This window comes from Zootoca vivipara, chromosome Z1 (assembly GCF_965207765.1).
Source record: "Zootoca vivipara chromosome Z1, rZooViv2.hap1.1, whole genome shotgun sequence".
Taxonomy (NCBI): Eukaryota; Metazoa; Chordata; class Lepidosauria; order Squamata; family Lacertidae; genus Zootoca; species Zootoca vivipara.
Genome location: NC_142583.1, coordinates 37,151,885 through 37,165,706, shown reverse-complemented (window position 1 = coordinate 37,165,706; position 13,822 = coordinate 37,151,885). Strand labels below are relative to the sequence as shown.

Sequence of the window (13,822 nt, the reverse complement as noted above, 5' to 3'; positions counted from 1 at the left end):
GCAACCAGTCAGACAGCCCTAAATCCACCTCTGAGACCTATATCAGTTAATGTAGTGTCAAGTCTGTGGTAGGGTTGTTGATGTACACATTGTTTGGACATTGACAGAGGAAATTAACTGTTAATCCTTTTAGATACCTTAGTAATATTTCATACTGTTGAACATAAAGTATTGTTGAAATGTCAATATGCTTGGCAGATATTTGCCTGACATCTGCTGAGTTGTTCAATATACTTGGCATACAGTTTTCAGAGTGTTTCAAATAGTTATTGCTTAGATTTCTGATACACTCCTCTTGGGACATTGCCTGCTAAGTGTGTAAGATGAACTGCTGAATGCAATCTGGAGTCAGGTGATTGTCCTATTGATAGCCAACTTTGCTTTTTTTCTGATTCGGGATGGAAGGATCTGTCCATTTTGGTTTTCTCAGTTTCACGGGTGCACAATCCTAAACTCAATCCTCCACATTTTGCAGCTACTGTATTGTGGGGGTTTTTATTTTTAAAAAGGGGGGTTTGTATGATATTTTCACTAATAAATTAATTTTTCTGCACATGTTCCCCCTAATATATGTAGTTTTGCAAAACATTGCTCACTTGCCTAACTGCATCACCAAATTTAGATATGTGCAAATTTAGAAGGTTGCCTCGGTTTCAGTTCATACATTGTTTTAGAATGTGCACATTTGATAAGAGTCTGCTCCAAATGCATGCCAAATTGAAATTCTCATTCATCCCTGCTTTTGACAATGTAGTGGCATTAGTGTTCTTATGTAGTTTCAGGATGTGTTTGGGGACTGCTAATGACTGAGCTGTTTGAAATGGAAATACACAGGAGATACAGTGATTATGGATATCATGGTCCAAAGAGTCTTCCAAGTCACCTTGACTGCTTTTCACTCTTAGGAACATTCTGATGTGTTTCTAAATGTTCATTATGTTAGGTTTCTATTCCTCTCACTGTGCAGTCACAAGACTGTGTTTATGTATTCCACAGATTGTTGGAATCACGGGAGCGGATGTTTGCTGTATTCTGTTTCCGTTCGTTGTTGGTTTTTTCCGGACTTCTCTCAGCGAGAGGAGACATGCTTTCTTTTGTTCTGCCTTATACTTAGTAATAAAAGTACGGTACTGTAGTTTGTAGCACACACCTCTGCCTCAGTCCTTCTGCATTTTACTCTGCAAGATATCTGAATATGTGCCCGGTGTCTAGAAGGCACGGGTCATGAAGACGTAGGGGAGAAGTGCTGAAAACATTCCTGTGTTTTGCCTGGGGGATTGTTCCTCCCCCCCCACTTGCTTGCCCTACACCAGGTGTCTGCAACCTTTAAGACAAAAAGAGCCACTTGGACCCGTTTCCGAAGAAAAAAAATAAACTGGGAGCCGCAAAACAGGGACGTAATTAGAAATCAGAGGGCCCCATAGCAAAATTTGCTATGCCCAATAATCAATGCCCCAAAATGCCATAGAAAATTAATCAGGGCCCCAGTGCACCATAAATCATAATCAGTGCCTGATGTAAATAATACTTAATAATGAGGGCCCAATGCCATCCTTGTCATTATAAAAATAACTTTGAGTTTGGGCTGCCTTGATTACTGGGAACATAGCTGCCAAGTTCTCCCTTTTTTTAAGGGAAATTCCCTTATGCTGAATAGGCTTCCTCGTGAGAAAAGGGAAAACTTGGCAGCTATGACTGGGAATGGGCACCAGCAACCACTGCCTTATGAGTTTGGGCTGCCTTGATTACTGGGAATGGGCAAAACTCTGACTCCCTTATTAGGACACCTGTATGGTTTCATGTGTGTTGCTCCCATCAAGTGAACTTATAAAATTTCCTCATATTGAATCAACCCATTGATTAATACATCTACCTCAATCTCCTGACCAGGCCGGCAGGAGGCCACAGGCAGGCCGCAGGCAGGAGCAGCAGCAGCAAACACGCGCTCCGAGCCCGCAAGCCTTTTCTGCTGCTGGGCGGGAAGAAGCGCGCCCGTTTAAAAAAATAAATAACTCCGCCCCCGTGAGCCTATTGGCTGCAGAAATGCGGCGGGGAGGGGCTGATGCAGTGAGGGGGCCGACCACGCTCCCCGGGCTGCTAACGTCACCTTGCGTCCTTTTTGCACAGCGCACGCACACAGCGGAGTTGTGGACTCCGGCGGGCGCCGTGCGGGGCGCAGGCGCACAGCGCGTCGCCGCAGCTGTGTGCTCCGGCGGCGGTGGGCACCGCGCGAGTGTCTGGCGGGCATGGCAGGCGCCGCCACATGGCTCAGGCGGCGCATGGCTCGGGCGCCTCCTCCCCTCGTATCCGCTCCGGAGCCGCAGCAAAGGTGTAAAAGAGCCACATGCGGCTCCTGAGCCGCAGGTTGCAGACCCCTGCCCTACACATTATGTCTCCAGACCCACTGGCAGGGCTTCTCTCTCATTTACACCTTAGACTTTTCTTTCCTTTCAGTTTGGTAGCATTTATAAGCAGGAACTCGTGACTGATGCAAAATACTTCCAAATACTTGCTATTTTTATATTATATTTTATTGTAATGTCAAACATAATGAGTTGAATCCAGACACCACCATATTTTGAGTACATCTATAAATCATTGGAATTTAAGTACAGTATGAGTAATTTAACTTGCATTGATTTTCAGTGGTTTTTGCTTTAAGCATAGCTAATTCTGGATTCAATCCATAGATGTCTGAGCAAGACTCAAAAACAAAGGTTTTTGAATAAAAGAAAAGCAAATAAAGAAAAAGGAGCAACAATTTAAACAAAAACATTAAAAAGATTGCATGAGGAAAATTTAAATTCACACAAATACTCTATAGCACATTCCTGTACAAATTTATTTAGAAGTAAGCCTCACCAAGTTCAATGGGACTTGCTCCCGAGTAAGTATAGGATTGTATCTTTACAATTATTTACATTATTCTATAGTAACAAAAATATATGTTTGTATTTTGGGTTGCAAAGCTTGTTGGCAAGATGTGCATGAAACTTGACAGTCCATGTGATGATAAGATACATTACAGCATCAAATAAAATGGAACTACCCATTTATATGTGGAAATGTCTCTCTGAAACATTTTTGTGTGGGTATGGGTAATATCTGCAGAATATTTTGAAGCAGTGATTTCACAAGGAACTAAATAGGTGGCTTATATACTTGGGAGGCAGAGTATGTGAAGCAACTATTTGAGAACATACAGATTTAGCCGGTGATGTCATAGATATTGACAAAAGCAGAAAAGCTTGAAGGCAAGGCAGCTAAAAGAGGCAATGCATTTATGTATGTAAATAGGAATGAAGTACTACTATGAGAACTAAAAGACAGCTGACAATGCTTACTGCCAAAAAGGTTAAAAATGAATATATAGTGTAAGCATATTTACAATGGAATTGGAAGAACTTTTGACCTTGAATTGGGATAGCTTTATGAGTGACATTGAGCTGGTAGATTCGAAGCACTTCTTGTCTAGTTGTTTGCACAGAAGTCCTGTGCAACTTTTTCCACCGGATGCAGAAATAAATCGTTCTTATGGATATGGACTTGGCAGCTGTCACTCATATTTCTGTAGCACCTGGGCTTAGCTACTGAAGGTGCTGTGTGTGGAGCTACCCTTACATGAGTGCTAAAAGATGCAGAATGCAGCAATGTAATCTTGTGGAGGATTAAAAAGCTGAAATTTCCAAAGGTTTGCATTTCCCTGCTACATTACGTTAGGTGTAAGCTAAGGGCTAGTTTTAAGCTTTGGAAGCACTGGACAGCTCTAGTGTGTTCATACCTTGTAAACACTGTCTTTTCACAACTCCCATCATGACTATTAGACTCAAGACCAACTTAGAACTTAATCACATTCACGTTATCATGTTCTCCAAAATCTTTGGAGTCTGTGTATTTTGCATTTTATAATGGGTACTGGAAATGATGGTTTCTGCAGACCCTGCTTCTCTATAACTTCTCAATCTTAAGAGCACTTCTGGTGCTCTGTGATTATGACAGCAGTGCATAAAAGAGAATTCTTAGTTTCTGCCAACAACTATAGAATCATGAGCATCTTACTGAAGAGTGCAAGGCTTTTCTGTTTGATAATTGTGGCAGATAAGCTGGTGTGGGTTAATTTAATAGCCCTTTTCATTATCTAATTTACCTTTCAGAGTTTATCGTTTCAGTCTGTTTTTAAACTTGCTGTACATCATGAACCTTAGGGAGTGTAAGAGATACAGACTGAAATAAATAAACCATGTGATGCAATCAGAGGAGGAGGTTACTATCTATATCTGATCTGTGTTTTCATATGCTACCGTTTTATAAGTTTCAAAACAGTGTGGGAAAGTGACTCTTAAAAACTTAAATGGCTCAACATAATCCTTTTATCTTCTTTCGCAAGTACTTTTCCATGTACTTCTGTTGCATAGAAAGAAATAACATTATTAAAACAGGTCAGAGAGATAGGTATCTCTCAAATCTTCCACCAAAGGCACATCTCAAGCCGATACAGGTGTTGAGCTCAGAGTAGTTATGGGCCTTGCAGCTACACCAGGCAAGGAGCAGGTAGAAAAGAATGAAATCTGTAGAATGGAAAGCAACTCTGTAACAGGAACAGAGTCAGATCATTGGTCCATCTAGCTCAGTTTTATACACAGACTGGCAGTGACGCTCCAGGATTTCAGGAAGGAAACTCTCCCAATATGTTTCCGAGCACAATTCAAAGTGTTGGTGCTGACATTTAAAGCCCTAAATGGCCTCGGTCCAGTATACCTGAAGGAGTGTCTCCACCTCCATCGTTCTGCCCGGACACTGAGATCCAGTGCCGAGGGTCTTCTCGCAGTTCCCTCGCTGCAGGAAGCCCAGCTACAGGGAACCAGGCAGAGGGCCTTCTCGGTAGTGGCACCCGCCCTGTGGAATGCCCTCCCACCAGATGTCAAAGAGAAAAACAACTACCAGACTTTTAGAGGCCATCAGAGAGGGTCTGGTTTTGTCCAGAATGTGGTTAATGCTATGCTACATGAGGGGGTGGTCCGTGCTGCATTGGAAGAGGCAGTGGTGTGACCACTCCTAGAGAAACTGGCTTTGGACCTTTTGAATTAGAACAGCTTTTGGCCAGTTGCCAATACTCCTTTCTTGGGGAAGGTGATGGAGAGGGCCATGGTGGGACAATTGTAGGTGTTTTGGGAAGACACAGATTATTTAGATCAGGCATCCCCAAACTGCGGCCCTCCAGATGTTTTGCCTACAACTCCCATGATCCCTAGACCCAAGCTAACAGGACCAATGGTCAGGGAAGATGGGAATTGTAGTCCAAAACATCTTGAGGGCCGAAGTTTGGGGATGCCTGATTTAGATCCATCCCATTTGTGTTCAGGCCTGGCCGTGTAACGAAGTCTGTCTTGATCACCCTAATGGATAACCTCAGCAGAGAGCGGGGCAGAGGGAGTGCTTCTGCTTCTTGATTTCTCATCGGCATTTGATGCCATCAACCATGGTATCCTCCTGGACCAGCTCTCAGCAATGGGAATTGGGTGCATTGCATAACAGTGGTTCCAATCCTACCTTCAGAACCGAATCCAGAAAGTAGCATTGGAAGAGTGCCTTTCTATGTTATGAGGTGCCGCAGGCGACTGTCCTATTGCCAGTGCTATTTAATACCTACATGAAGCCATTGGGAGTGATCATTAGGAGTTTCAGGGTGAGGTGCCATCAGTATGTTGATGGTACTCTATTTCTCCATAACATCTGAATCAGATGTTATGGAGAAATTTTCAGCCAGATTAATCTTTGTTGTTTTTTTAACACTTTAATAGGTGAATTATTATCTAGTATCTGATGCCTGAAAGATATCCAGTTGAAATCAAATTGATGGGGTGGTGGTTTCTTTTTTAACTTTTGTGCAATGATAGGTTTAAATCCAAATCATTCTCAAACCTATGAGGTAGATGGTATATATCAGGTGAATACAAAGGAGATTAAATAACTCAATGGAATGAAAGAAATAGTAATGTTTGCGTTTTGTCTCCAATCTTCTACACCAGGTGAAAGCTATGTCTGTGCATCCAATGAGCCATTTCGGAAAGTTGATTACACTAAGAACGTTAATCCTAATTGGTCTGTCAACATAAAATCTGTGTCATCTCGATCCCTCACATCTTTGACATCTGCAAGAAGTGAACTGAAGGAGAGCAAAGACTTCATTAAACCCAAGCTGGTAACCGTTATACGGAGTGGAGTGAAGCCACGGAAAGCTGTGAGGATTTTGCTGAATAAAAAGACTGCTCATTCCTTTGACCAGGTGTTGACTGATATAACAGACGCTATTAAGTTAGATTCTGGAGTTGTCAAGAGAATTTGCACACTGGATGGAAAACAGGTAAGATGAATTTATAAGACAATCTTAAATTTACATGAAATATTCAAGTGACCCAGAGTGAACTTTTTCCAGTGTTGAGCTGTACTTGTCAAGCTAATCTCATCAAACATCTTCCCCTTACTCCATTGGACAATATAACACAATTCCTGCCTTCATGAAATTGAAATAGCCTTTTTCTTTTATTGTGGCAATGCCTAGATGAAAGTTCATTTACTTGTATTGTCCTCCTGCAGTTTAACATGATGAAAGCACACTATAGAGTTTGGCAGACAAGGTACTTTGCTTCCAATTACCAACTGATTGAACTTGTTTTCTAATGAGGTAAATTGCTCATGCCTCCAAATCTGCTTGGGCAGCACTTTTTTTAATATATCATTGTAATGTTGGAAGAGACTGAAAGGAGTCTGTTAGAAGCTCAATTCTAAATAGCTAATTGTGTTCCACTTTCTCTTTTCGAAATGCACAGTTCAGCATGTTATAAAAATATATATTGTGAAATTTCCTCCTTGACACATAAGAAATAGATGAATTTTAAAAAAACAAACATCGGGTTTGATTTTTGAATTTAATAAGACCTTGAACACCTACACCTACACGAGACTTTTAAACATGGTAAGCTCTTAAAACAAGAGAGATTTCCTCCCAAATGTTAAAGCATGCTTTCTGGTAAGAGAATGTGATTTATGCTGAATCACAGTATGCTTGGAGCCACAGATTAACATATATATACTATTATATAAGAAGGTATAGCTTTCTTTCTCTCCACAAACCCCATTGACAAAACTGCAGCCCATGCTATAAAAGTAAACTGCTTCGCAAGCTACTGTGGGAGAAGATAAATAGCAGATTATGGAATAATCTTTGTCAACCAGAATGGGTCCAAGTATCATGTGACTGTGAAAGTGTCATGCTTCTCCTTTGTTCAGCTACTGACTGAATCTTATTCAAACAGGAAAATATTGAGTCTGTGTGGCACCTATTTACTTGGATACATTTCAGATCTTTGCCTTGCCTAAAGACGCAGGTGTACATATTTTTTTAAAAAATATATATCTAAAATATATTGCACTCTTCAAGGCTATACCATCTATTTACGTTCAATAATACTCAGCATGGATCTGGGACTCCTGTATTACTTAATTTTCCTTATGTGAGAAAAGGTCATATAATCACCAGGAGTGTTATCTGTGGCGCACTGAATTCACAGTTCCATGGACACCCACAGTGTCAATGACCCAAGGTAGTAGTCAAATATTACTGAAACAGAATGGATTTGGGATAACATTGTTGATAACTGAGCCCCAGAATCTTGATTGTAGAAATAACCTCCAAGCTTTATTCTAGGCTCTTTATGAGGCACAGCTGAAACTGCCAATGTGAGTGGAATAGATTAGGGAAAAAATACAAATTTGTTTTTGTTTTTTTAAAAAAAGCAAAACAAAAACATGTCTTTTTGTCCCTTATGGCGGCTCTAAACAATACGGCTTCAGCTGCAGTTATTGATCTCTCTGTTAGGAGTACTTAGTGTACTTAGTAACAACACAGCATAGTCTTGTAATTTACTGAAGCCAGCTAATAGATTCCACTAAATCCCTACTCCAATATGCCAAGGGTTTCACCATGACAAAATCCAAATCCACTACCAATTTTAGTTTGTAGTGCCCAAATGGGGCCAGCAACAAAATGTTCCACAAAGTGTGATGTGTTCTTGTTCTTGACCGGCTGACTGGAAACCTTTAGGATATTTTCACTTCGGGATAGTTCTGTCCCCTCTTCCATATAGTTTTCCATTTTGCACAGTTTAGTTCCACTTTTGCATTCGCTTTACTTGAAGCAGGGATCCTGGTTTTAAATGAAATCACCTCAGTTTGTTAATAAACTGTAGACAATGTATTTGTGCATCTAAATCTGAACGTGGTGTAAAACCTTCGCATTTTATCAGAAATATATTAGCTTGGCAACAGATCTTGATTGTGTGAAAGAAAGGCGGAAGGAGACACTTGCCATTTGATAATTCTCTGAGGAAGGTTACTAGGCTTCTGTAATGAAACAGTACCTAAAGCTAGTATAAACATGCTTTCAAAGGTTAATGGAAAGCTGCTTTTTAGAGTGAAAGGCTATATACTTTAGCCACAGATTCTATGGATTAAATTACACTCAAAACCTCATTACCCATTGAGTCAATCACCCATCTCCTACTACCTATCTGAGAAGTACCCCACCCCACCCTCCCACTATATATAAGGGTCTAGTGACTTCTGCTTCATTGTATCTGAAGAAGTGCGCATGCAAACAAAAGCTTATACCCAGAACAAACTTAATTGGTCCCTAAGGTCTCTAAGGGATGCGGGTGGCGCTGTGGGTTAAACCACAGAGCCTAAGGCTTGCTGATCAGAAGGTCGGCAGTTTGAATCCCCGCGATGGGGTGAGCTCCCGTTGCTCGGTCCCAGCTTCTGCCCACCTAGCATTTCAAAAGCACATCAAAGTGCAAGTAGATAAATAGGTACCGCTACAGCAGGAAGGTAAACTGTGTTTCCATGTGCTGCTCTGGTTCGCCAGAAGCGGCTTTGTCATGCTGGCCACATGACCCGGAAGCTGTACGCTGGCTCCCTCGGCCAATAACGCGAGATGAGCGCTGCAACCCCAGAGTCGGTTACGACTGGACCTAATGGTCAGGGGTCTCTTTACCTTTAAGGTGCTACTGGACAATTTTTCAATTTCCCCCCTCATAACTTCGGTTCCGCTGCATTGATATTTCTACCGGCAATCTTAATTCCTGTTTGGGATTCATCTAGTCCAGCCTTTCGCATGATGAATTCTGCATATAAGTTAAATAAGCAGGGAGACAATATAAGCCTTATCATACTCCTTTCCCAATTTTGAACCAATCAGTTATTCCATATCCAATTCTAACTAGTTTTCCTAAATAGCACTCAAATGCCAGCATGAATAGATGTGTTTTAAAGTTGCTTTCTAATACTACCGGTATTATTAGTCTGGGTGATTGCTGTATCTTCAGAACTGAAACGCTGCCAGCAAGAAGATTCCTATCCCACATTCCCTCAAAAAGCCCATCAGCAAGATCACAAGACGGTATTTTCCATCCCACCCTTGCAGAACACAGGTCCCAGATTGGGAAAAGGCAGTCCTTCAAGTATTTCAAGTTGAAATCTTGACCACTTGAATGATACCCAACTATATGGCAGAGCAACTGAAGCCAAGCAGTAATGATTGTAACAGGAAAGGATGGTATGGAATGGAATGAATCACATTCTTCTCTCAGCTGCTACAAGAAAACACTCTGTTCCACATCCAGTCTAGGTTAATATACATTTGTTAAGAACTGGAGAAAGGGAGCTAAATGCAATGCTTTTCATCAACTAGCCTGTTTGGCAGTCTAGTTTATATTCTGGCATGCTAGCTGGAAGGTACATTAGTAAATAGGTTTTGCTTTGATTATAGAGAAAAATGAGGTATTCGAAGAGTGGAGGAGGGAATTAAGTAAATTCATTTGGAACAACAAAAAACCCAGGATTCAATACAAACTCTTAACAGATAGCAAAGAAAGGGGTGGGTGGGGGGTCCCTGATTTAAAAATATATTATGCAGCAGCAAATTTATGTTGGGTGAGAGATTGGATTATTTTGGAAGATAGGGAATTATTGGATATTGAGGGGTTCAGAAATAATTATGGGTGGCATGAGTACCTTATGAATGAAAGGGAGAAGAAGTATAGAGAACTTACGGATCATGTGGTGAAAAAATCACTGTTTAAGGTTTGGGAGGAGAATAAAAGGATTTTGGAACCCAAGATCCCCTGGTGGTTATCACCAACTGAGATAACATCGGTGAAGGGAGGAGTGAGGAAGGGAAGATGGATAACATATCGTGAACTGATTGAAAACAAAGAGGGGCAATATGTACTTAAATCATACGACCAGGTAAAAGAAGATTGCACAAGCTGGCTCCAGTACAATCAAATACAAAGTATATTCCAAAAACATAAATTAATTGGCTTCCAAGAGAAAAAATCAAAATTACAAGAAATATTACTCGATAAAGAAGATAAACATTTGACTAATTTATATAAATACTTGCTAGAGTGGAATCTTAAAGATGAGGTGGTTAAGTGCAGCATGGTTAAATGGGCACAAGACATAGGGAGAACTATCTACAGTGTACAGTGGGATAAACTGTGGTCCGAAAGTTTAAGATTTACAGCGTGTACAGCAATAAAGGAAAACATAATGAAAATGGCCTACAGATGGCACTTAACACCGCAGAAAATAGGGAGAATCTATAAATCGGAATCGAACAAGTGCTGGAAGTGTCATAAAAACATAGGTACATATATGCATTGCTGGTGGTGGTGTGAAGGTGTGCAGGATTTCTGGAATAAAATATATGAGAAAATGAAAAGCATGCTAAAATTAACCTTCACAAAATCACCAGAGATATTCTTACTAAGCATGATTCCAGACAGTGTGCCTAAAGACAGGAGGTGTATTTTGTTGTATGGGAGTGCAGCGGCCCGGACATTGATAGCACAGAAATGGAAGGGCGAAGAACTGCCAGGGGTGGAGGATTGGCAAATTAAGATGGTGGAATATATGAATTTGGCCAAAATGACGGCAGCAATTAGGAATGTCCCTAGACAGAAGACCCAAAACGAATGGCAACTAGTGGAAGAGTACTTCAAAAAAGAAGGTATTAAGACAGAGTTGGTGATTTGCTTAATTTAAAGAATGCATGAAGAGAGTGAATTATCAAAGATAAGGAGGTGAGCCTTTTTTTTAGAGAACTAGGAGGTAGCAAGTAGAGGAGGAAAAGGATAAGTAAACGCTAAGTCGACAATCGGAAGTTCTTTTTTATAAATTAGTATTTTTTTTTTTAATACTGGTTTGTTTTTCCCCCCTCCCCTTTTCTTTTCTTTTTTCCCTCCTTTTTTTCTTTTCTCTCTTTCCCCCTCCCTCTCCCCCCTCCCTCTTCCTTTTGGTCCTCTGTTTTTCGCTTTCTCTGTTGTTATTTTTTTTCTCTTTTCTTTGTTTTTTTTTTTTGTTTTTGTTTTTGTTTCCTTTTTGGCTCACCTGACTCTACCATGATTACGAGCATTCTTTAGGTGAATTTAATCTAAAGATGAGGTGGGGTGAGGTTAGCCTCTTTATGTTATATTTTTATGTTATATATTATTATTTTATTATGAGTTATATTATCAGTATTATTTCTATTATTTATGATTTTGTATGATTTTGTATGATTTCCTTACTATCTATACCTTTACTTTGTTTAGTTATGTATGAATTTAAGAAATTGTATTTTAATATGAACTTTAATAAAGACGATATTTTAAAATTAAAAAAAAAAAAAGGTTTTGCTTTGATACAGCTTTGTTCTTATTTGCACTACCTCTGCAGACTTTAAAAAGGGTTACTGAATTAACACTTGTCTCTTACAGTTTTCTGTTTTTCAAATAAAATACAAATGACTGCTGTTCTCTTACAGGCCTAAGGTTGGTTCCCAGTGCTACATCAAGGATACATGTATTATCCTTCATTCCCGAAACAGTACACCTCATTCCATGTTATTCTCCACTGTGCACAAGATCATATGGTGAAGCTGAAAATTAGCTTACAGACTCCTTCGTTTGCTTCTCATTACTTGTACTGTGAACAGAATGTATAGGCATGTGTCCTAATTGATGGGAAAACATTCGGGTTTTTTCTTTTTTAAAAAAAACACAACTATGTCATGTTTTACATAATTTCAAATATGGCTACAAACAGGTTAGGATAGAACATTATCCCCAAGAGGGTCATTCAAGGAAGTGGCCTTTGTAATGTCAGGTCTGTTTAAGAGAGATGGGATTCTCTTTGGGTTAGTGTCTACTATTGACCTCGAAATTGCACCTGCAGATCACATGTTAGCTCCACAACTGGAAAAAAAGCTGAAAGAGAACAAATAATTAGGTCTTTAAAATGAAACGATAGAAAACTAGATAGCTGATGAAAATAATATCAACACCTAGTAGAAAAATAACTGAGAGAAGTGGGAACGAAGTGAATAATGAAGAAAAATAGCTAGGGAGAATGAGACAGGGTGCATGGGAAGCTGTTTTGCTAGCCTGCACTATTCCTTTTTGACTTGTCTGTCAATTTTAACCAGCTGCATGCCATTCCATTGAAACTCCCAACTTTATCTTCTCTCATTAAAGCGGCTTCTTTGTTATCCTTTTAAGCTGCACCCTGCCCATATATTATAATATCCTTGCCAATTTGTCAGACCTCCATGGTGTGAGGGTTGCTTTGATGTATGGTAATCTGCCTTTGGACTGCCTTTCATTCTGCCTGGAACTCGCCCCCCCCCCTTTTAAAAAAACTACAGTTCTATAGCTAACATTCCCTGTACCACCTGCCTCTCTGGTAATTCTGTTCACTCCATTAGATCGAACATGTGGTACAATCAATAAATCTTTCTGTTGACCTCATAATTTGCTCTTATTTCCATTACGTTCTTCTGGTTATCTAGATGTCTCTATAGTTATCAGTTGGCATTTTAAATCTCTGGCTTTTTATCACCAGTACATTCATGAAATGAAAGTGATAATGTACAATAGCTTTCTCCTCCAAATGTTTTTGTCTGCAACTTGCACCGTCTTGCCATTGGCTGATGGACGTTCTGGCCCAAAGCCTCTGAAAGGAACTAGATTGGGAATGGCTAGTGTCTTTATATACATATGAAAGAATGACTCTCCATATTTCTGTGAATATATAATGCATAGTAAATTGTAGCATTATACAGCAGCTGTCTGGGTTTTTTTAACATATATGTCATGCATACTGCATATGCATGATAAAATACCTGCATTCATAGGCATAGCCAGGACTTTTGTTAGGGGGAGCAGAACTGACATAATTGTTCAGTTAAGTATTTCTATTATTTTCTTTGATGGGGGGAGGGGCAGCTGCCCCCTGCCCCGCCATGGCTACCCCCATGCCTGCATTTGGCAAGTGGTTTGTGTGAGCCTGGGCTTCTAAATACAGTTGAGTTTAGAGACACAATAAATCCTTAGAAGTACAGTGGACTCTCGGGTTGCGAACATGATCCGTGTGGGAGGCATGTTCGCAACCCGCAGCACTGCGTCTGCGCACGCACGGGTCCTAATTCGGCGCTTCTGCGCATGTGCAGAGCACCAAAACCTGGAATTAACCTGTTCCGGTACTTCTGGGTTCGGTGAGGTGTGCAACCTGAAAACATGCAGCCTGAAGCGTCTGTAGCCCGAGGTATGACTGTAACTAAATAGGTTTGATTTGCTGTATATTCTTTAGAGCAGGCACCCCCAAACTCGGCCCTCCAGATGTCTTGGGACTACATCTCCCATCATCCCTAGCTAACAGAACCAGTAGTCAGGGATGATGGGAATTGTAGTCCCAAAACATCTGGAGGGCCAAGTTTGGGGGT

General features: G+C 40.4%; 1 protein-coding gene across 7 annotated transcripts in view; it reads left to right on the top strand.

The window, feature by feature from the left end:
• Positions 1-13,822, top strand: part of DCLK2 (doublecortin like kinase 2) — an 84,458-nt gene that overhangs the window by 15,411 nt on the left and 55,225 nt on the right. For all 7 annotated transcript variants that reach the window (XR_004692494.2, XR_015947889.1, XR_015947890.1 and 4 more), the window contains exon 2: positions 6,030-6,364. Coding sequence is in view for 4 of the 7 variants with exons in the window: in XM_035113963.3 (XP_034969854.1) it covers positions 6,030-6,364 (335 nt within the window). In the remaining 3 variants the exon portion in view is untranslated. The remainder of the gene's footprint in view (positions 1-6,029; positions 6,365-13,822) is intronic.